This window comes from Phalaenopsis equestris, unplaced genomic scaffold, assembly GCF_001263595.1.
Source record: "Phalaenopsis equestris unplaced genomic scaffold, ASM126359v1 Scaffold200668, whole genome shotgun sequence".
NCBI lineage: Eukaryota > Viridiplantae > Streptophyta > Magnoliopsida > Asparagales > Orchidaceae > Phalaenopsis > Phalaenopsis equestris.
Genome location: NW_018220479.1, coordinates 709146 through 732678, shown reverse-complemented (window position 1 = coordinate 732678; position 23533 = coordinate 709146). Strand labels below are relative to the sequence as shown.

Here is a 23533-nt window from a genome sequence, read left to right as displayed (position 1 = left end):
AAGCTAAACACTTAAACACTTATCTCAAATCCTCTCCACCAAATGTCTTGAAGTTCCTTTGAATTCTCTTTTTTCACTCACAATACAAAGCACAATACAAACTAACACTCAAAATAAAAAGAAAGTGGTTGGCGGCGGCGGTGGCTACTTGGATGAATGATGGCTATGGATGTCTAATGGCTGGCCTCCTCCTTTGATGATCCAAGTCTTCTTTAATAAAAATTTAAATGATGTCTTGGTATGTCTTCAAAATGTGTCTCCATTCAATGAATCTTCTAGAAGTTCCTCCTTTCAAAAGCCAATTGAATGAATTTTCATGTCCATTGATTTTTTCTAACATTTTTATAAAGGGTTGCTTCAAACACCTCTTCAAAAATTCGTCTAAATTTAGTGAATCATCAAATAACTACTTCTGGTGCTTAAGTACGGGGTATCTGGCGCTTAGGCGCGACTCTCTAGTGCATAGGCGTCAGTGCGGTGCGCTTAAGCGCCCTAGTTTATTTTTACACCGCTCCAAATTTGACCCTTTTTCACTCATTTTAGCATTTTTCATCCATACCTGAAAAAACACACAAATATTTTTCATTAAAGCACAATATCTCAAAAATATGTATAAAAATGTGTATAAAAATATTATATATTTTAGGTGTATCAGATAGCTAACACGTCATATTCATACACACTTGTTATTTTCTGAGTGTAACTCTTTCAGCAAGCAATTATAAATTATTCATGGTCATTTCTTCTATCAGTTGGTAGGCTTCATCAAATGATTTAGACATTAATGATCTTCCTGCAGGAGCATCATCTATGAATTTCAAGGAACCTATCAATACATTGTAAAAGGTTTGAATTATCGCCAACTAGGTAGGGTGTGATGTTGGCTCTTCTATGTAATTCCTTGAACCTCTCTCAAGCCTCATAAGTGGACTCTCCATCAATTTGAGTGAATGGGGTAATATTGTTTCTCAGTTTTGTAATTTTGGATGAAGGAAAGTATTTTTCTAGGAATTCTTGTGTTAAGTCATTTCAGGTTGTGATTGATCCTGGTGCAAGGGAGTTAAGCCACACCTTAGTTTTATCTCCTAGGGAAAAGGGAAAACACCTCAGTATAACAACATCATTGGGGATACCGTTTTACCGAAAGGTGGCACACAGTTCAAGGAAATTGGTTAGGTGAAGGTTGGAGTCTTCGGAGGAAAGTCCCCCAAACTGGTTTTCTTGAACCATCTGGATTATGACAGGTCACAATTCAAAACTATTGGTTTCTACTGATGAGTAGTTTATGCTCATGTGGATCTCTTCAATAGAAGGGTTGGCATATTCCCTAAGTGGTTTCAATGTGAGGGTGTTAGGGTCGGCCATCTTAATAGGTATTTCAAAAAACAAGTGCAATCTCTTAAGACGTCTAATATTGTGATTGATCTCAGGGTCAAAAGGGGCGAGGTCAGCCTCAACTCCCTTGTGCATAAAAAAAACAAATTAAAATTATATAGAAAACAATCACACTGACCCACACAAGTCAATCAATAAGCTGACATGCAAATGCAACGCACAGTATGTAAAAGAAAGCAAAAAGAAGCAAAAAATAAATTTACAGAAAAATATTTTTCTAGCTTTTTGGCTTTGTTGATATTTTTTAGCTTTTTATTTTTTTCAACACTTGCAAAGAAACACAATAGAAATACACATGCAGCAATAATAATAAATAAAACAACATAGAAAATAAGAAAATAAAAGTGTCAAACTTAGATCCTAAGTTTTTTAACTAAGATTTTTCTAGCACCATAAATAATTATTAATGCATCTCCCCTGCAATGGCGACAAAAACTTGATGCGTCTAAACTTACTGTGGAGTAAGTTGGCCATATAACGCAAGTATACATGTAAAGTAATAATGCAATTAAAGAATATTGTGTATCGATCCCACGATAAAAGTCTTAACAATTGTTTCTTTAGTTTATGAATCTGGTGAACCTGACATAGCGGTTTTATAAAGAAGGTTTGAATCCTGAAATTCTAAAGAAACAAGATAGATCGCAGGCAGAGGAAGTAGAGAAAGAGGCGAAAATCTTAAGAGTTCTTTCAAAATGGATGAGGCTCAAGCCTCTGTAATTTAGGGATCATGGTGATCATGGTTTTCTTAAATGTTTCCCTACGTGATTGTTGTCAATCAGAGATATGTTACTCTTTATGTCTATATCTAAGTCAAAAGAAGCCTAGAATCCATGAAGTAAAGGTTTGCTCAATCCTAATGGCACTCCACATAACTGTTCTGATCCTCTCAAATGATTGCAAATTTATATTGGAATATATTTATTCTCTCAAAATTTTGTGATTAATTCTTCATTTTCACTACACAGAGATTAGAAGTTGTAGCTTCACGAAATATTTTAACATCCTAGTTGACCAAACTGAGTAAATTAAGTTATTAGGCTAACCAACAACATTGGCCATGAAAACTCAATAAAATATTACTGAAAAATATCTTGAAAAATAACGATGAAAACCATTATCTCTACGTCATAAAGACACGAAAAAAAGTTAGCCATGCATATTCAAGAAAACCACAAATACAAAATCCATGCAAATCTTCATTGCAAAAGATAATGAAAGTAAAACTTACAACAATGGTTTGTTCTCTCCACAAAAGTAATACCTCTTCCTCTCATACAACAAGTCTCTCAAGAACTCACAAGAATTCAAAGGGGAAAATCAACCCTTAAGGTTTCAATCCAAAGAAAGGAGAAAAACCTAAGAAGAGAACTCTCTAATCCCCCCCCCCCCCAAGATACCATAATTCCAATATAATGAGTAAATCTATAGGCAGCACTTGACAAAAACAAGAAAATTCATGCTGAATTAATTCAACGGGTTGGGTGCGAGTGCTCTACAAATTCGGCAGGAGTTTATATACTAAGGTGAATTTCATCTGCAGTAGGGTTTGTGTAATCCCTTAATGGTCTTTATACATGATGAGGTTCATTTTTAGTTGTTTTATTATCTAAGTTGTTATGTTATGTATTTGTCATTTCTTATACAAGTTGAGATTCTTTTTGTTTTCTAATTTTTCTAATGGTTCTTTCAAATTCAGAGCGTACAGCAAGAGTCCTGAAGATCATAAATTACATAAACACTATTAAAACTAAATAATAAAGTTAAAATAAAACACACAAAGCACTAATACTAAATTAAAAATATTTTTTCCTAGATTTTTAAAATAATTTTAACACACAACAACCACTTAACACCCAGAAATACAACACTATGAGTTTTCTAAACTAAGTCAAATTAGTTCAGCAAAGATTTTCCTAAGTCAAATTAACTATCACACTTCCTTGGCAACGATGTAAAAAACTTGACCACTATTTTCTTTATGATAAACCTAGTGATTTAGGGTTTAAATATTTATAATTTTAAAAATATATTTTATAAAATTTAATCACTTAATTTTCTACTCCCTGTCATTTTTCCGGCCTAGTCACCGAAAAAGCCAAAACCGAGGGCCACATCCCCTTTAAAACTTCACCCAAATCAAACCAAGAGGCCACCTCACCCAAATGAGATGTTAGAGCCTCTCTGCCCTCCACCTAAGCACCACATTGCACCCCCCCAATTGGTCATGACAGCCACCCCTTAGCCATTTTTATAAAAAGCTCACCTCCAAGGCCATGGAGGGAGTGCTGAAATTTTCTCAGAGAGAGCTTCCCAAATCACTCACAGAGCTTCTTTGAGACCTCCTCAGTGCAATCCAACCATCTTCCCCCACTGATTCCCACTGTGGAAGCCCAATTTTGAGTTCAAATTTCTGCCTAAAACCAGGATAGCTCATTACACTCCCACAGTCCACCAAACTTCAATTATTTGTACCCACACCTTCACAACACTGAAAGAAGACAAAACCTCATCAAATCCCCCTTCCACTGAGCCCCTAGCATAGACTTTGATCAACACATGATATCAAGCTTGGTCGAATTCATATTTATACCTTACACCACAGCAAGAGGCTCAATTCATAGCCTCCTTGGTCTCCAACGAACGTGTCAAGCATCTCTGATTGAAGCTTCCCTTCTCAGAGCAAAGGTATTGAACTCCTCATCCCGAGCCTATTTAGATTCTCCATTTACTTTGAGTTGATTTCATGGCATCTTAACCATATGGATATGTTCCTCTAGTCTAGACGAGCATTAAAAAAAAATTCACTTAATTTGGTTGAGAAATGAGGGAGATATCAAGCTTGGAAGATGGATGATTCTCAGGCTAGGCTATCAGGGACGATGACGAAGCCGAAGCGTCTGTCGATCAAGCTTGTATCGGATGGACGGTCAAGATGAAGTCGGACAGCGCTTCGGGACATAAGCCGCGGGCCGAGTCAGCGCTGAAGTGGATGGCAGCGTCGTACGTGAGCGCGCCGCATGGAGCTTCAGAGCTGCCTAGGATGATGTGGCGCCGCGCGTTTAAATAGATAAATAGGGAATTAAAAAAATTCAAAAAATGACCCTTAACTTCAAAATTTCATATCTTGGTGTAGAAAAATCACAAAAATAAAATAAAAATACTTTTTTGCTCAGTGAACAGATGAGAATAATGTGGAAATAATTTGAAGTCCATTTGATGCATATTTTATTTTTAATTAATTAAACACTATTTTGAGTCTTTTGATTCCCCATGCATATAGGCATTTCACCATGACTTGAAATTTTGGCATGTTGTACTCTGTCAAGAGGAACATTTCCTGATTTTTCCAAACTCAGAGAATACCTCTAGACAGAGATCAATATTTTTCAATTTTATGTACATTATTTGCTTAAATTAATCATAATAATCAGCATGCTGCTTAGAAAAATCCAAGAAAATTTTGATAGGTTCACTATGACCAGAGAACCCTTAGGAAAATTTCTCATGAGTCGATCCCACGATAAAAGTCTTAACAACTGTTTCTTTAGTTTACGAATCTGGTGAATCTGACATTGCGGTTTTATAAAGAAGGTTTGAATCCCGAAATTCTAAAGAAACAAGATAGATCGCAGGTAGAGGAAGCAGAGAAAGAGGGGAAAATCTTAAGAGTTCTTTGAAAATGTATGAGGCTCAAGCCTCTATAATTTAGGGATCATGGTGATTGTGGTTTTCCTAAATGTTTCACTACGTGATTGTTGACAATCAGAGATATGTTACTTTTTATGTCTATGATGTCTATATCTAAGTCAAAAGAAGCCTAGAATCCATGAAGTAAAGGTTTGCTCAATCCTAATGGCACTCCGCATAAATGTTCTGATCCTCTCAAATGATTGCAAAATTATATTGGAATATATTTATTCCCTCAAAATTTTGTGATTAACCCTTCATTTTCACTACACAGAGATTAGAAGTTGTAGCTTCACGAAATATTTTAACATCCTAGTTGACCAAACTACAAGTAAATTAAGTTATTAGGTTAACCAACAACATAGGCCATGATAACTCAATAAAATATTACTGGAAAAATATCTTGGAAAATAATGATGAAAAACCACTATCTCTACTTCATAAAGAAACGAAAAAAATTAGCCATGCATATTCGAGAAAACAACAAACACAAAATCCATGTAGATCTTCATTGCAAGAGATAAAGGGTTGACTAAAAGGTGTCGGGCATCTATCTAAGATTTAGCCGGCTCCTAACATCCGCCCCACCTAGATGAGGAATCCTGGTTGATTGTCCGTGTGAGGTTCATCCTGGTGACCCTTTGAGAAGGCAGCTGATTTTTGTCCATCATGGAGTTATATTTCTCACGACCAACATGTATTGGACGGATAAATGTGGACTCTCAAACTATCTGAAGTGGGTCCCAGCCTACCAAATCATCTTCTCTCCTGACTGCCCCCCACCCCGCACACACACACACAAATATATATATATATATATATATAAAGTGATGCAAAAAAATAGACCTTTTATTGAAAGTCTAGTTATATTTGGTGGATGTGATATTAAGAATTTTGGTTATTTAAATGAAAAAAACTAAAGTTTAAGTATAAGATATGTAAATATATAGAAATTGGTTGATATGTAGAGGTGTAAACGAGCCAAACACGAGGTTCAACTCGTTTATATTTCGAGCTCAAAAAATATATTCGTGTTGGACTCGTTTGCTTAGCGAGCCGACCATAAGCTGTTCATGAACAAAGAGTCATTTTGATAACTCTAATCACGTAGTCATAATATATTAGGGGTTGGGGCAAGATTTAAAAAATATTATTTATATTAAAGCATTATTTGATTCTAATTTAATAATTTTTATTATATTTTCTTAATTAGTATTTTTAATTGATTATAAATCTTTGTAGCCTTGTAGTCAATTAAATTATATATATATATATATAATTGATTAGTAGTATTTCGAGCCAAAACGAGCCGAACACTAATGAACAAATATTTGTTTGTGTTGTTCATGTTTGGCTCGTTAACTTAGCGAACGAGCAGAACACGAGTTGTTCGCAAGCAATGAGCCGTTTGGACAGCCATAACGAGCCGAACACGAGCTTCAACCAAAGGTAAAAATTCTTCTTAGGAGAGCCCTTGTTCACCATTATTATAAACATTTAATTTTCACTCTCCTTCTTCGGCAAAAAAATTACGCTACTGCAATAGGGCTGTAATTCTTATATAAAAATACACCTATTAATCTCATGTTCATTCTTTTTTTTTTTTCACTGACACCCTTCTAAACTTTGATAATTGCAGATTCAGGGAAAATCTGCAATGCCAAACCAGACTGAAATTAAATAAAAGAATTTTTACTGCGCCGCTTCATCAAAAACTCAATTTATCTTTACAAAAATTCAAGAGGCAAGCTATACTGATTGCGACGAGTAACAATTGATCGAACTTGAGCTTCGTCATTGATAGATCTCCGCTAATAATTAAGATTATGAGGGTTAGGTGTATGAGAAAGTGACGGAGAGTGAGAGAAAGCAAGAGCGGGAGAACCAAGAAAAAGAGAGATTGGGAGAGAGTGAAAGAAAGTGAAAGACGGAAAAATATTTGTGTACATAAGAAGTACGCAGCGCTGAGCACGTCAGATGTTATTCAGGGGGTTATATTCGGGTTATACTCCCCTGTAACCTCCCTGTAACTCCCTTGTAACCTCCGTGTAATTTATTTGTACCCCGTGTAATTTTATTTGTACCCATGAAATTACAGAAGCGCGGAACTCATTTGTAGGTTACAGGTAGTTTACAAAGAGGTTACATGGGGTTACAGCGGGGTATAACCCCGATATAACCCACATGTACCCCCTGAATAACCCCTGGATGTACGCAAATATTTTCCGAAAGACGGCGAGAGAAAGCATGATTAAGAGATAGAGATTAGAGAGCGAGGGATGGCAAAAATATATGACTTTCACTATATTATGAATTTTTTTAAACAATGAAGAATAAATCACAGAATATGTAACATATATTTATAACTTAAAGAAAAAAGAACCATCTTCTATGCCTAGCGCGTGTATCCTTTTCATAACTGATGATGATGCAACCCAGCAGGCACATAACCATTATTCATGCCATTTAAGAATGCCATCCTCCACCACCGCCTCAGTCTAATTTTTGACAAACAAATATTGTAATCTCCACAGCCACGTAAAGACGGACCACCGCAATTGCTGCATTATTACCAAATAGCCATATGACTGGAGGAATAAAAACTGAACTCATCCGATCGAAATACGGCTTCCCAAATTCGGAGGCTTTTCTGTTCCAATATCTTTCCAAATCATACGCTTCATGAAACGATTTTTGCGTTCTGCCAAATTCTTTTAAAGGCCTTAATACCGAAGTAAAGTCTTGATAGAAATGTTCAGACTAAGCTTCAAAAGAAAATGCCGCTTAAAAAGGTGAAATTTTTTTATGGCGGGCTCTCAGTAATATATCGTCATGTGTGCTATATCGAGGTCACCTAAAATGATATTGAAGTGGAACTGCAAACTCCGCAATAACTCTCAAATAACCACGAAATAAATTTGAAATAACCTTCACAGTTTCACTTCAATAACCTCAAAATAACACCGCGGAGGTTATTTCAGGGTTATTTCAGAGTTATTAAAGAGAAACCCACATAGTTCACTTCAATAACTTTGAAATAACACAGAAAAAACCCCGAAATAGCTTCCACGATGTTATTTCTGGGTTATTGAAGCGGAATTGCGGAGGCTATTTTAGAGTTATTTTTAGGCAATTTCAGAGTTATTGAAGTAAAATATTTGAGTTTCTCTTTAATAACTCTGAAATAACTTTCACAGTTCCACTTCAATAAGCCTGAAATAACCTCCGCGATATAATACACGTGACGATATATTATTAAAGTCCATTGATATACCACCAACATATCATCATAATCCAGCACGAATCTCGATGCATGACACGAATCTTGATGCAATATTTTGAGCACGAACATTCAAACTTCGATTACGAGTCATCCGGAACTCCGATTTCAACAAACTTATAGTCAAAACTGATCGGCTCGATGAAACGGACATAATGATATAAAAGTTAGTCCAATTCGAGTCAAATCAAGCTCATCAAATCAAGCTCCCAGATCAAGTCATTAAACCACTACTAGACGATTTCTGGAGGCATTTGAAAGGTCAAAAGGATGTCGAATCTATCGAGTTTATAGACGAATCGAGCGTCTCAAAAAGATGAATCCAACGAGCCCAAGATTGCTCAATTCCAATATCGTTAAGACACTCAAATGTCCATCAAACGTCATATGATCCAAGGAAGTTCTCCGGACCGTCCGATCAAAATGGTTCATATTCCTGCATTAATTGCACTCTAAACACTATAAATAGAGTCTCACCCTTCACATGAAAGAAAATGAGGCTTAATTTTGAGAAGGAGCTCAAGTCCAAGATCATCCTCGCCATCGTCGGTCGCCGCCGACCGCCACTGACCGTCAACAACGACCGCCGACCTCTGTCGACCACCGCCGACCACTGTTGAACGCCGCCAATCACCGCTGACCTCTGTCAATTACCACCGACCGTCATCGACTGTTGTTAGCCACCGCTGACCTCCGTCAACCACCGCTTACTAGACGTCATCAGTCGACGTTGTAACGTGAAAAACTAGTAACCCTTTCCCGCCTGTGGGACAAGGGGCATCTGTAATCATAAACTTATAGTGGATTTCTACAACTGGGCCAGGCCCCGTGGTTTTTCCCTTTTACGGGTTTTTCACGTAAAAACTTCTGGTGTGATCACAGCTCGATCCATTTTTATCTGAGTGTGTGCTGAATTTTCGTGCAACGCTAAGACAATAATCCATTACTCTACCTTCGTGAATTTTCTAGCACGCATCATCCACCATAAAGTTATGTCGAAAGTCTGAACAGAAAATTTTATAGTTAAAAAGATACAGATCAGTACCCTCTTAACTATTACACAAAAGCACGAAGGCATTTAATTTGCCCAACCAATTCCAACTATCGCCCCTCCGCCTACCTTTATGACCGACACCCACATAACTCTCGACTAATTCAGGGGTACTTCCGTAATTAAATCTATCTCTTACTCATCCTATATATTCGGCCCTCACTGCAATCCCCCTCCCACCGCCCTCCGTCGAAACCCCATCACTCCAGAACAACCGTTCCCAAATCTAAGTCTGAACCCTAGTATAATCTGATGGCCACGCAGCAATCAATTGCTACCCACCGCGAAGGCGCCGAGATCTACCACGGCGACGAGATCTGCAAGTCGAAATCCATAGAACTCCTCGAGCTCGTCCACCTTCCCCGCGGCCTCCTCCCTCTAAACGATCTCGAGGAAGTTGGATACAATCGTGAAACCGGCTTCGTATGGCTCAAGCAGAAGAAGCGCACCGATCACACCTTCAAGAAGATCGGACGGCTTGTCTCGTACGCGCCGGAGGTCACGGCGTTCGTCGAAGAACGGCGGATGAAGAAGATAAGTGGAGTGAAGAGTAAGGAGATACTGATCTGGATTTCGCTCTCCGATATGTATATTGATGATCCGGCTTCGGGGAAGATTACTTTTAAGACTCCGGCTGGGCTTTCTCGGTCTTTTCCGACTTCGGCTTTTGAGTTGGAGGAGGAGGCGGAGCAGAAGAAGTGATGAGGTAGTGGAGGTTTGGTGGGGGGTTCTTGCTGCTGCTCTCTCTTTTTTTTTTTTTTTTTATTTGGTTATGGAGTTATAAAATGTTGTTTGGATTAAAGTTAAGAGTGGTGGTGTGTTAAGTGGAGGAAGGGCAGAGGACGGTTGCAGGGGATTTTAATCGTTTTGTTCTATGATATTTTATAATGAATATTAAATAATTTTTCAAAATTGTTCCTTGATATTTTGTTTGATAGTGGGACCGACTGTCATACAGTCGCGATGCGTGGTTGTGATCGGAGAGCGCATGCAGCTCTGCGTGCGCTCCAGCTCTGTGTGCGCTCTCTGCACGCAGCTCTGCATGCGCTCTCTGCACGCAGTTCTGCATGCACTCTCCGCAATAATTAGACGATTTTTTGGGTTTTGATTTTTTTATTTTTTTTTATTCTCATTTGAGTTTTATGGTATGAAAGTTTTTTTTTCCTTTTTTTTGGATCTCCATAATTTTTGTGGCTATTCGGAAGCTATGAAATGAATTTTTCAAAATAAATTAGAATTATAAATAATCATCATAATATTTTAAACAATTATTTTTTTTCTACAGTAGCTATACAGCTGCTCCATCAAATAACTGCAGCTGTCACAAAGAAACCATTAATCTAGGATAATAGCATTTGAGGCAGCGGTGTCGTGGCGGTGTAATGTCGTGTGGTTGTATTTTTGACAAATTTACATTTTGTCAATATTCTTAAAACACTGCATCTGAAAGTTATGTTTTTTAATTAGATCTCATTATCTGCGATGCATACTAGAAAGCTTTAATTTGACTTATTAAAAAAAAAATTAATAACCATCACAAATTTTTGAACAATAATTTTATATGTATATCTTCTAATAATTATAATTGTCATTCTTAATTTTTTTATAGCAAAAGCATCCATGCTCTATGGCCTTTTGCCAAACCATTTTTGCTAGTTCAAGCATGTGTGCTTCAGCAAATGATAGCGGACTAATGTGCGCATTAAGCATCGTCGAATAAAGAAGATGGCTGGATGGCTGGATGGCTGGATGGCTGGATCAAGAGCAAAGATCAAAATGTGGTTTGGATTGATTAGAATTTTTTAAACAGACATGAGATTGCGTTGGAAACAAGCACAGCAGCTGAAATTGATGGGTTGGGATTAACTGCACCGTAAAGTTAATCGATTGTAAAAGTGACAGCACGAAAAGCTTCCTAATTACGATGGTGACACTAAAAGATCAATTTACTATAGTGGCATATAGCATTTGCGAAAGTCATATTTATTATCAACGGTTGTGCTTGAATTAAAGGGCCACTATTACAAGTAAACTAGGGGTGTAAACGACTCGCTCGTGTTCGGCTCTTTGTTTATATTTCGAGCTCAAAAAGTGTGTTCGTGTTCTGCTCGTTTGCTTAACGAGCCGAACACGAGCTGTTCAAGAACAAAGAGTCCTTTTAACAGCCCTAATCACGTAGCCATAAGACGATAAGGGTTTGAGCAAGATTTAAAAATTATTATTTATATTAAAACATCATTTGAATCCAATTTAAGAATTTTTATTTTATTTTCTTAATTAATATTTTAATTGATTATAAATCTTTATAGCCTTGTAATCAATTAATTTTTTTTAAAATACTACTTATATATATATATAAACTTGATGAGTAGTATTTTGAGCCAAAACGAGTCGAACACAAGCTTCTTAACGAGCCGAACACGAGCTGTTCGCGAACAACGAGCCGTTTTGACAGCCCTAAAGTAAACTTCATTAGGTATCGTATTTCTTTTTTTTTATTATTATTATTTTATTTATAACTATTAAATTTGACTAAATTCTGTAATTTATTTGGTTTTTATTTAGTATTTTTATTTTAGACGAATATGTGGTTTAATAAAGAAATTAATTGGATGCTGAGATGTGATGTCCATAATTATTCTATTATTTATGATATGTAAACCATGGTTCTCATCAAAAGGAAGGAATATCTAGATTACATATGTCAGGCTTAAGATTAAAATTTTAGATATGTGGTACATAATTTTGTCAAAAACATTGATTGTCATCCAAGATCATATATGTGTTTCCTAACATGATTTTCATACATTGTATCTGTATTTTAGGTACAAGTAAGTCATTTTTGAAAATAATTTACATGCCACTCTCCCGGCTCAATAAATTGATTTTATTTTGCCCATAGTTTTGAGGCCTGCAAAGATAAAATAATAAACTGAGCAAGAATTTGGGCTTATGCAGAGCTCGAGTCAGTTCGAGCCTTTATAATTCTATCGGAGCTTAACTAGAGCACGGTTCATATCAAAACTGGTTGTTGGAGCTGAACTGGAGGCTTTAAAATAATATCTTAGAAATCGGATGTATTTTTTAACTACACCATCGTCTAACATGAGAGACCATGTCATGTATTCAACACAAGTGACATAGCTTTGTTTTTCAATTTAAAGAGCAAGAATAATTTGATTTTTTTTTTTTTTTTGTGGGATTAAGGGTAAAAATTCATCGGTTCCAGTCACGTGAAACAGAAGAATTTTGTGACAAACCAAACTCTCACCCAACAAGGCATTGTCCGTTTTGGCCAAAAAGCCTCACAACTTTGTCTTATTGGTGCAACTTCCTAGGAGGTCACCCATCCGAGGATTACTCCATCACATTCACGCTTAACTTTAGAGTTTGTAATAAATTTTCACCTTTATAACAAAAGATACCTTTTTGTTTAATAGTTTGACATCAATCTACTTAAAAAGGTTTCACATTCTCCCCCACTTAAGTACCGGACGTCCTCGTCAGTTTTTCTATTCTAAAATTATCAACAGGCATGTAAAACTCTTAAGTTTGGTGACATGTCTGGTAGCATGCTAAATTTTCATTTATATTTAATACTTTATTTTTGATGAAACTGCACTATAAAGGAAGGTTTTCTATGTTTTTTTTTACAAGTATCAAAGGTAGGAGATTTGAAGCAAATTGGAGCTGAAACGCAGCGAAAAGAAGGCGAAATGAGCAATGGAGCAAATAGTGAACTGGCGCCTAAGCACCTGCTTCTAGTGTTTAGGCGTCGGACAATGCCCAATTTCCCGACATACTGGCGCTTAGACGCCACAAATGTTCCCACAAATAGAGAAGGCGGTGCCTACGCGCTGCAGACTGGTGCCTAGGCACCAGTGATTTCCCAGGCATTCCCAGAAGGTAGCGCCTAGGCACCACAAACTTGCACCTAGGCGCCAGAGCTATCCTGGACAGTGTTTGGAGCAGTTTTACATAGAATTTGAATTCTGGGGGAGGTTGTTCAAAAAGAGAGAGGAATATTTTGGAGAAGTGAAGAAGAAATAAAGGAGTGCATGAAAGGGGAGGATAGATCAAGGTTTCTCATTTTTTTGCATTATTTTTAGAGATTTGAGAGAAATTGTAAGGGATCGATGTTAGCAGTGTAAGGAGAACTTGGAGATCACATGGGAAGGAGTTTTCTCTTCAATTCTTAGGGAGAAAGATAAGTCTTTATTTCATATTGTCTTGTATTCATGTACCCTAATTTTGTATGACTTTGCTTTATTATAAGATGATGTGATATTATGTTTATTAAATGCATTGTGAGTAGATTTTTTGTTCCTCTTGTGATGAATTAATAATATGTGTAGGTATGCGGATACATTTAGAATGCATTATCAATTATTATTTTGATGGTTTTTACTTTGCTCTTTATTTACATTTTGATATGGTCATTCGGTATGTTAAAATATGTTGTGAATCCATATAGATTCGGGAGGGCTATGGCTTTAACATCTAGTTGAAACCACATTTTTCTATAGGTGAAGGAAACGTAATCCTTAGATCAATGCAAATATATAGGGAGATAATTTTTTTGTGGTTAACTAGGAGGATTATAGGGTGATGGGAAGAAACTTACCTAGTTAAACCTAACTTCTTTATGCACTCGAAAGAGGATAAAGAAGATAAATGCTCCTATTTTTCACAAATTTTAATGTAAATTTTAAGTGTTTCGGTCCTACACAAACTACTACTTTCATTGCAAAAGGATGATATTTTAATAGCTTAATTTCTCTCAACTTCTTTAACCTTAGTAAAATTAGTTTTATAGTAAATTTATAGGATTAGTGATAGTTTGGTAGAATTCACTAGCACAACCTAAATCGAACTAATTTCCAAGCTAAGACTATTTTTATTCAATTAGAACTTTTCTATAGTTTTTAAATTTAACAGCCTTCTCTGTGGGATCGATATTTTGGACTAAAGAAACTCCTATATTACTTGAATGATATGTGCACTTGCATAAAATACCTAGTGTGTGGTGCTAAATCGTGGAAAAACTCTAGTTATAAAATTTATAAAATATACTTTAGAATTATAATATTTCATCCATATATCACTGGGTATACCGAAAGTCGATCAAGTTTTCGGGGCCGTTATCGGGGATGTGCGATGGTTAATTTGACTTACAAAAATTTTAACTGAACTAATTAAACTTAGTTTTAGATGATTGTATTGTAGTTTCTTTGTGTAAGTGTTTGTTTGTGTGTTAAAAGTTAAAAAAAGAAAAAAAATTTCTATTTGAGTGTTTGTTTTGTGTGTTTATCTGTAATATACTTATTGAGATTTTAGTTGTGTATGTGTAGTTCAAGATCTTCAGGACTTGTACCCTAAGATTCTAAATTAGAAAGGACAATTAAAAGGATTAAAAAATAAAAAGGACCTCACCAATTTGTAGAAAAAATGGCGAATAATCAATAGAACAACTTAGATAATCAAACATTTGAAAATGAACCTCATAACACACATAGACCAATAAGGGATTATACAAATCTTACGACAGATAAAATTCATCAAAGTATATAAACTCCTATCGTGGAAGCTATCACATTTGAATTGAATCCTGTTATTATTCAGATGGGCAGAACAACCAGCTTGGGGGAACTCCATCTGAGGACTCAAATTTACATTTAGCAAGTCTCTTAAAACTCTCTGCCACATTCAAGTATAACGGTGTCTCAAACGACGATGGTAGACTTAGGCTTTTTCCCTTTTACTTAAAGTATAAAGCTAAAATGTGGTTGAATTTGTTAGCAACTAGATCTATCAAAACTTGGGGTAACTTAGCTCAGAAATTTCTGGCTAAGTATTTTCCACCTTTAAAAACTGTTATACTTGGAGATGATATTGCCTCATTTTGTCAGTATGAAGGTGAATCAATATACGAAGCATGTGAATGATTTAATAAACTCCTTATGAGGTGTCCACATCATGTTTTATCTGATTGATTAATCATTCAAACCTTTTATAATGGGTTAGTAGGATCTCTTAGATATATCATTAACGTTGCTGCTGAAGTTTCACTCATGTTGAAGCCATTTGATGAAGCTTACTCCTTAATTGAAGAGATGGTTACAAATAAATTTTAATGGTCTTCTAAAAGGGTACATCCTAGAAAGGTAGCTAGTGTTCATGATACCAACGTGATTTTAATTCTTGCTTCTCAGGTTGCAGCAAGCTAGATCAATTTGGAATGAACCAAACTCAAATTACACCTGTAATTGAGGAAAATTCACTAGGACAGATGGTTGATTCTAACACTTCATCATTTGAGACTTTAAATGCAACTAACAACAGACCTAACAACCCTTATTCTAACTTTTATAACCTAGGTTGGAAGAACTATCATAACTTTAACTGGAATAATAATTCTAGAGGTGGAAACCAATAATGAGGAATAATCAAGTAAATCCTGTAGGAAACTTAAATAGCCATGGTAGTACCAACTATAGTCCTTCGTATCCACCAGTCTTTAACAAAAATCAACAATTTAAGAAGAAGAAGTTGTCTATAGAGGAAGTTATGATGTAAATGAGAAATCAATTGCAAAGTCGGGGTGCGGTGATAAGAAATATAGAGAATTAACTAAGATAAATTATTTACTCACTCAGCAATATACCCCAAGGAACTCTTCCTAGCAACATCAAGATAAACCCTAAAGAGAGAATTAAAGAGCAAGTTAAAACTGTCAAACTAATAAGTGGAAGAGATTTAGAGGATGAAGTTCAAAATGAGACTGAGGTTGAGAGAGAGACTGTAGAAACTGAAAGATATGAAAAAAATGTTTCTAAGGACCTCAAAAAACTAATTTCTCCAACTATGATTAACTTAGAAAAGCCATCACCTCCATTTCCTCAAAGACTTAAACAATAGAAGCTGGATTAACACTTTTCAAAAATTCTAGAATTATTTAAGAAGTTAACTATAAATATTTCTTTTGCTGAAGCTTTAGAGCAGATGCCTAACTATGTAAAGTTTATTGAAGACATTCTTAATAAGAACAAAAATTTTAGAGATAACAAGACTGTTGCACTTAGTGAGGAGTACAACATTATAATTCAGAAAAAGATTCCTAAAAAGCTTAAAAATTCTGGGAGCTTTACTATTCCTTGCGCGATAGGTGAAAGATTCTTTGGAAAAGCTTTATTTTATTTAGGAGCAAGAATTAACCTTATGTCGTTATCAATTTTTTAAAGATTTGGTTTATGAGAGATTTCTCCAGCTACCATAACCTTTATTTAGGAGCAAGCATTAACCTTATGCCGTTATCAATTTTTTTAAGGTTGGGTTTATGAGAGATTTCTCCAGCTACCAAAACCCTTCAGTTAGCTAATCAATCTATCACTTATCCAAAGGGGGTTATAGAAGATGTATTAGTTAAAGTGGATAAATTTATCTTCCTAGTCGACTACATTATATTAGATATGAAGGAAGATAATGAAATTCTAATTATTTTAGGGAGATCTTTTCTTACTACCGGATGAACTATGATAGATGTGCAGAAATGTGAGTTAATCATGAGAGTAAATAATCGGGAAGTTACATTCAATGTCTTAATATTTATGAAATATCTAGCTAAAGGAAAGTGAGATGAGTGTTTTCTGATGGACATAATTGATTATTATGTAGTAACCATTTTTGAGAGAGTTGTGAGGGAAAATTAGAGAAACAAGATTTAAAATATGAGAATGATACAGATTCCCAAGATGAGTTGAATCTATGTCTTGTTGAAGACTTAAAATTTGTTCAAGAGAGGTTTGAGATTTTAGATGCAACAGAAAATAATAAACCTCTCATTTCTTCTATTGAAGAACTTTCTGAACTTGAGATGAAGATACTTACTACACATTTAACGTATGCTTATTTAGGGAATTCAACTACATTAATAGTCATCATATCCTTAAATTTGACTGATTCACAAGAAAAAAAATATTGGAATCTCTAAAAAATAATAAGAAAGCTTTCAGATGGACCTTAGCAGATTTTAAAGGAATCAATCCTTCAATTTATATGCATAGAATCCTGATGGAAGATAATCATAAACCAAGGGCAGATCCTCAAAGGAGATTGAATCTAATTCTAAAAGAAGTTTTTAAGAATGAGATATTAAAGTGGTTAGATGCAGTTATTTTCTATCCTACTTCTGATAGTAATTGTATTAGTCTTATACATTGTGTTCTTAGGAAAGAGGGAGTGACAGTAGTTGTGAATGAACGGAATGAATTAATTCCTACCAGAAAAGTCATAGGGTGGTGAATTTTTAGTGTTATTTAAAATTGAATTTAACAACTAGAAAAGATCACTTTTTCTTGCCCTTTTTGGACTAGATGTTGGATAGATTAGCTGGTCACCAACATTTTTGTTTTTTAGATGGATATTCAGGATGTCACCAAATTTCTTTAGCTCCTGAGGATTACGAAAAGACTACATTCGTGAGTCCTTATGGGAATTTTGCTTTCAGAAGAATGCCCTTTGGGTTGTATAACGCACCCGCTACTTTTCAGAGGTGCATGATGTCTATTTTCTGTGATTTAATTAAGAAAATGATTAAAGTTTTTTATTGATGATTTCTCGGTGTTTGGAACCTCATTTGAGGCATGTTTAGATCCTTTAGACAGGGTACTGAAATACTGTGAAGAGACCAACTTTGTTCTCAATTGGGAAAATATGAATTCATGGTCATAGGAGGCAGTTCTTGGTCATTAAAAATGACATAGAAGTGGACCCAATAAAGATTCAAGTAATTACTAAACTACCTCATTCTGCCACAGTGAGGGGAGTTGGAAGTTTTTTGTGACATGCTAATTTTTATAGGCGATATATTAAAGATTTCTAAAAAATGCCAATCTTCTATGTCATCTTTTAGAAAAAGATGTGGTATTTAATTTTATTTAAGATTTCTTAGAAGCCCTTAATATATTAAAAGAAAAATTAATCACCGCTCTTATTATAGGCTCACCTGATTGGGGGAGATCATTTGAGTTGATGTGCGATGTGAAATGATTATGTTATTGGGGCAGTATTAGAACAAAGATATGAAAATATTTTTAAAGTTATATATTATGTCAGTAAACTTAATGAAGCTTAAATTAATTGCACTATAATTGAGAAAGATTTAATGATAATAGTATATATTTTTGATAAATTTAGACCTTATCTCATAGGAACTAAATGTATTGTTCATACTGATCACTTTGCTATAAGATATCTTATGCAAAAGAAAAGTGTTAAATTAATCTTAATTGGACGGGTTCTTTTGATGCAAAAATTTGATTTTAAAGTAGTAGATATGAGAGGATCAAATAATCAAATAGCTGATCATTTATCTAGACTGAAATACAAAAACTTGAGTAATTATGAAAATGAAATTAATGAAATTTTTCCTAACAAACAATTGTACGCTATTGTTATTTTGTGATTTTTGTGGTATGCTGATATAGTGAATTTTATTGGTAGTGACATTTTACCATATGGATTAACATACCATCAATGGAAAAAGTTTATTCATGATGCAAGATCTTACCATTGGGAAGACCCATATTTATATAAAGAGTGTAAAGATCAAGTTATTTGAAGATATGTACCTTTGAAAGAAGCCCTGGAAATTATTCAGAGATGACATGATTCTGAGTTTGAAGGACATTTTTGAGTTGATAGAATTGCATTTAAGCTTATACAATCTGGATTTTATTAGCCTGCTCTATTTAGATATGTGAATACATATGTAAAAACTTGTGATGGATGTTAGAGAGTAGGCAATAAAGTCCTTAGCAGGCTGAGTCTTTATTTTTTGTTTCAAATATATTTGATGAAGTCCTTAGTTGGGTTTATATCAGAAATAAGGTATGGACATGGTTTTCAAGGTGGATGGCGCATCGAATCACATGAAGGGGGCCAGGAGCGGCAGTTATTGTCCTGTACTTAAGTTTGAATTCTATATTTTTGCATAGATCTAGAACCGGGCATATATATGCGTAGTCCGACCACCTTTCCTATTTTTCCTGTAATATGTCATCAACCCAGCGACACTGGCCTCTTTTATATATTTTAGGGTTGTTTTACTTTCTATTGTGTGTTTGCATGCTTATGTTGTTTTCCTTTTTTCTTTATGATTTATATGGGATGATACAAACAATTGTAATTTATGCTTTTTAAGACCTTAAAATTGTAAACATTTCTACATAAAAATCTTAATAAAAGATTCAAGACTAAATCAAAATTTAGAATTAAAATATTCAAGATTTTTAAATTTGTCTTTTACTTTTCTACATGACCATTGGGTCAGGTTTAGTACGGGTTGCATTGCATGGGTATAACCGAAGCAATATAATAGGGCATCCACAATATCTAACGTTCTCTCTAGATAATTAAATTATTTGCATGTCTTGAGGAGAAGCCCCCGTACTTCTCCAACCCGATTGGCCTAGTATAGATTTCTACTTAGGTGAGTGTTAAGTGTGTATAAGTCATTAGAAGGTTTCCTGTTCCAAATGGGGTGTAAGTCCTTTTGTTGGGAGTGTTTCTGGCTTTGCAGTTGAACCTCCCTTTCTCATATTTTTCAGCAACATCTTTGCAACTTCAACAAGTACAAGTTCCTCCTCTTGGAGCTCCACCTGATATTCATAGGATAGAGTTTTCTTCTTTTGACCGTAGGGCTACTAAGGTCCCCGTAGATGACACATTTCACATATTGCTAACCAGGGAACTTTAGACATTTTGGGTTGACTACCTTCACGAGTAGGTAGACTTAGGGTCCTAGTATCTTAAGAAGACGGGCCTGTGGTACCCTACCTCAACTAGCTCTACCTTCTAGGGATTACTGTTCCCTTCATTTAACTACCCCTATTGACCTCTATCACTCCTTTTTTCCTTCGTTGGTATCATCTTTATGGCCTGATTGTCGATGAGCTACCGCTCATTTAAAATATAATGATTTATCATCTACTCTTATATTCAAATGTGTTTTGATGTATCATGATTCACCTCAGGATGATTTTGTTATTTTGTAAGCTCCATGTGCCAATGAGTCTAGTACCCATGTAGGACCGTGAAAGAATCAAACTCTGCCCCGTGGCTTAGCGTGAGGTTTGAAAACATCAGAGCATTCCACTGTGAAACAAAACTCTCTAGACCAATGGGATATGTCCCCTTAAAAATGCTATAAACTCTAGAAGAGGCAAACACACTTGAAACTCTGGTTGTGGGTAGTCCACGTAGATATTCGTTCAATGATATTAGTCCAAGGTGCTTTCACCTAGTCTTGTTTCGGCGAACATACTTATCCTATCCTTAAATGATTTGCTGCACGTAAGCTCTCCACATTCTTTCTCTTGTTTATCAGCTTAGTCATATATCTGTCTTTTTTGGTTCCTCTCTTATCTTGATCATTCACATGATCTGGAGGAAAGATTTATTCAAAAAAAAGAGAAGTATATGATAACGAAGAAACTTTTGACTCCTTTGAAATAAAAAGAAAAAAGAACAAAAACATCCATAAGGAGCTGGCGGTGGTCAATGGTGGAAAATGTGTGGTTATCTATATTGTTCTATTGCTATGAGGGTGGGAAATGTTCATTGGGTTTTCAGTCTGAAACAACACTGAAAGCTAAATCCTTTTTCTCCTGATCCAACTCTTAGTCCAACTGTATCCCATTTTCATGAAGGGGGCAAGACTCTGTTTATAGAGTCTGGAAGAACCTCACTGTAAATAAGGAAGGAGTTAAATGTGTACATAGACCCACTCTCCTATTGAATTAGAAAAGATGGAATTATAATATTAATGTACATTAATAGTTCAACAATAATAGTTGTAACTGACCACAAAAATTGTATTCTATTTTTATGAAGGCAGTAGCCCACCATGAATGTTGTAAATGGTGTTTATAGTGGCAGCTTGTCGTAGATGTCGTAATTGAAACTCATGGTAGTATTCAATATAAGCCATGGATGATTGCGTAAGAACTGTCGGTTGGACACAAAGGCTATAGTAAGCAGCTACAAGAGCTGTGTTCCAAGTGGGATTTTGTTGGTCACATAGAATGTAGAGGTGAGATGATATAACATTTATAGGCCATAAAGGTCGAAGTTGGGATATATGTGGTAATGGACCACATAGGTCGTTATTGGTCACGTTGGTCATAGTGATGAGCCGCAATAACGTTCATAAGCCATAATGGTTGGAGTTGAGAGTCGCATGAGTTGTTGACCATGTAAGTCATAGTTGGTTACATAAACCATAGTGACAAGAAGTAGTAATGTTCTTAAGCCATAGCATATGGAGTTGGGAGGCACATGAGCTATGAGCCACATAAGTTGTTGTTGGTCACGTAAGCTATAGTGGAGAGTTGTAAGAATATTTGTAGACCACAAAGGTTAGAGTTGAAGCTGCATGAGTTGTGAGTCATGTAGCCTGTAGTAGGTCACATTGGTCGTATTTGTGAGTTCCAATAATATTTGTAGGCTATAGAGACGGGAGTTGGGAGCCACAAAAGTTGTGAATCATGAAGGCCATAATTGGTCATGCAGGCAATTGTGGTGAGCCATAATAACATCCTTAGACCATGAAGGCTTGATTTGGGAGTTGCATGAGCTATGGACCACCTAGGCCGTAATTGGTTACATAAGTCATAGCGTTGAGTCGTAATAATCATTGTAGCCATATAAGCCAAACTTAGGAGGTACATGAGTTGTATACCAAGCAGGCCATAGTTAGTCATATAAACTATAATGGTTAGCTGGAAGAATGTCTAGAGGTCATATGAGTCAGAGTTGGGAGCTGCATGAGTTATTAATCTTATAGCTTGTAGTCGATCACATATGTCGTAATAGTGAGTTACAATAACGTCTGTAGGTTGAAGAGACTGGAGTTGAGAGTTGTGTGAGTTGTGAGTCATGTAGGTTGTAGTTGGTAACATGAAAAATAATTAAAATTTAGAAAAAAAATAATAAATATTTTTTTTCTAAATATGCCCCTACCTTTTTTTCCAATTTATTGCTAATCCCAATGAAATTACTCCTCGTAACATCAATAAACTCAATAGTTTTTTTTTTTACATTGATTATCATGTGCATATTCAAAAACAGATACACTTGCTATAAATTCGAGAGAAAAAATCTCTTTTTTTTGAAAAAATTACCAAGATATTATCTATGGTAAAAATCTAATCAGTCTTTTATTAAAAAAAAATAATAATTGCATTTTTCTTTTATATGAAGAAGTCTTTAGTGAGGGAAGTAGTTAAACAAAAGCTTGGTTTGATCAAATGAATAAAAAGATATTATGATTTGCAAAAATAATATTAATGTTCTCTAATCAAAATGAAAAATAAGAAAAAAAACCCTACTCCCCTTAGAGCTGCATCATCATTTATGTAATGAACTTGGCCAAAAATGTGGAAAATAAAAACTATAATCAATTATAAACTATTGAATAATATTTTAAAATGAATTTAGCATTTTATCTCTAGAAAAATAATTTTATTTAATCACCTTGAAGAGGTTTTTTATATTTTAAAAAATAATTATTTAAAATTTAAATATTAGCAAATACAAATATAAAAATGATTTCAAGTTTCATTATGTCATCATAAATGGAATGCCATATCTTTTAGTTTCAAAACACACCCTTTGAATTCTTGAATTTTATAAATGTTAATTTTAATCCTTACAAATATTATTATATGCATTGATAATTCTCTTATCTTCTTAAAAAAGTATTAATGAAACATCTTGACACATTCATATGACTATTAAAAAAAACGAGTTTATCATTTCTACCCCAAAATTAAATGGCATAATTTTTTTTTAAGGATTTTTAATGTCTATTGCTACTGTAATTTTGATATATAGAAGCATCAATTTTGATTCAAATTTCCTAGATATAATTGAGGAACTCGATTGACATTAACGATTTATAGGGTTACTTTATTTCATTGCTGGTTTTATCAAAATTATAAAGATGATACTACCACACTTATTAGAAGTCTTAATAAAAAATCCTTCAACTTGTACCAACAAACACACTAAAAATGTTCAAACAAATATACATAGGGTAAGAAATTTTATCATATATT

The 23533-nt window shown here is 34.9% G+C and overlaps 1 protein-coding gene across 1 annotated transcript; it reads left to right on the top strand.

Annotated features, from left to right (window-relative positions):
* Nucleotides 1-9567: 9567 nt before the first annotated feature.
* Nucleotides 9568-10319, top strand: LOC110035905. The gene has a single exon (XM_020740236.1). The coding sequence runs from the start codon at nucleotides 9669-9671 to the stop codon at nucleotides 10116-10118; it is 450 nt and encodes a 149-aa protein (XP_020595895.1). The 5' UTR covers nucleotides 9568-9668; the 3' UTR covers nucleotides 10119-10319.
* Nucleotides 10320-23533: the final 13214 nt, after the last annotated feature.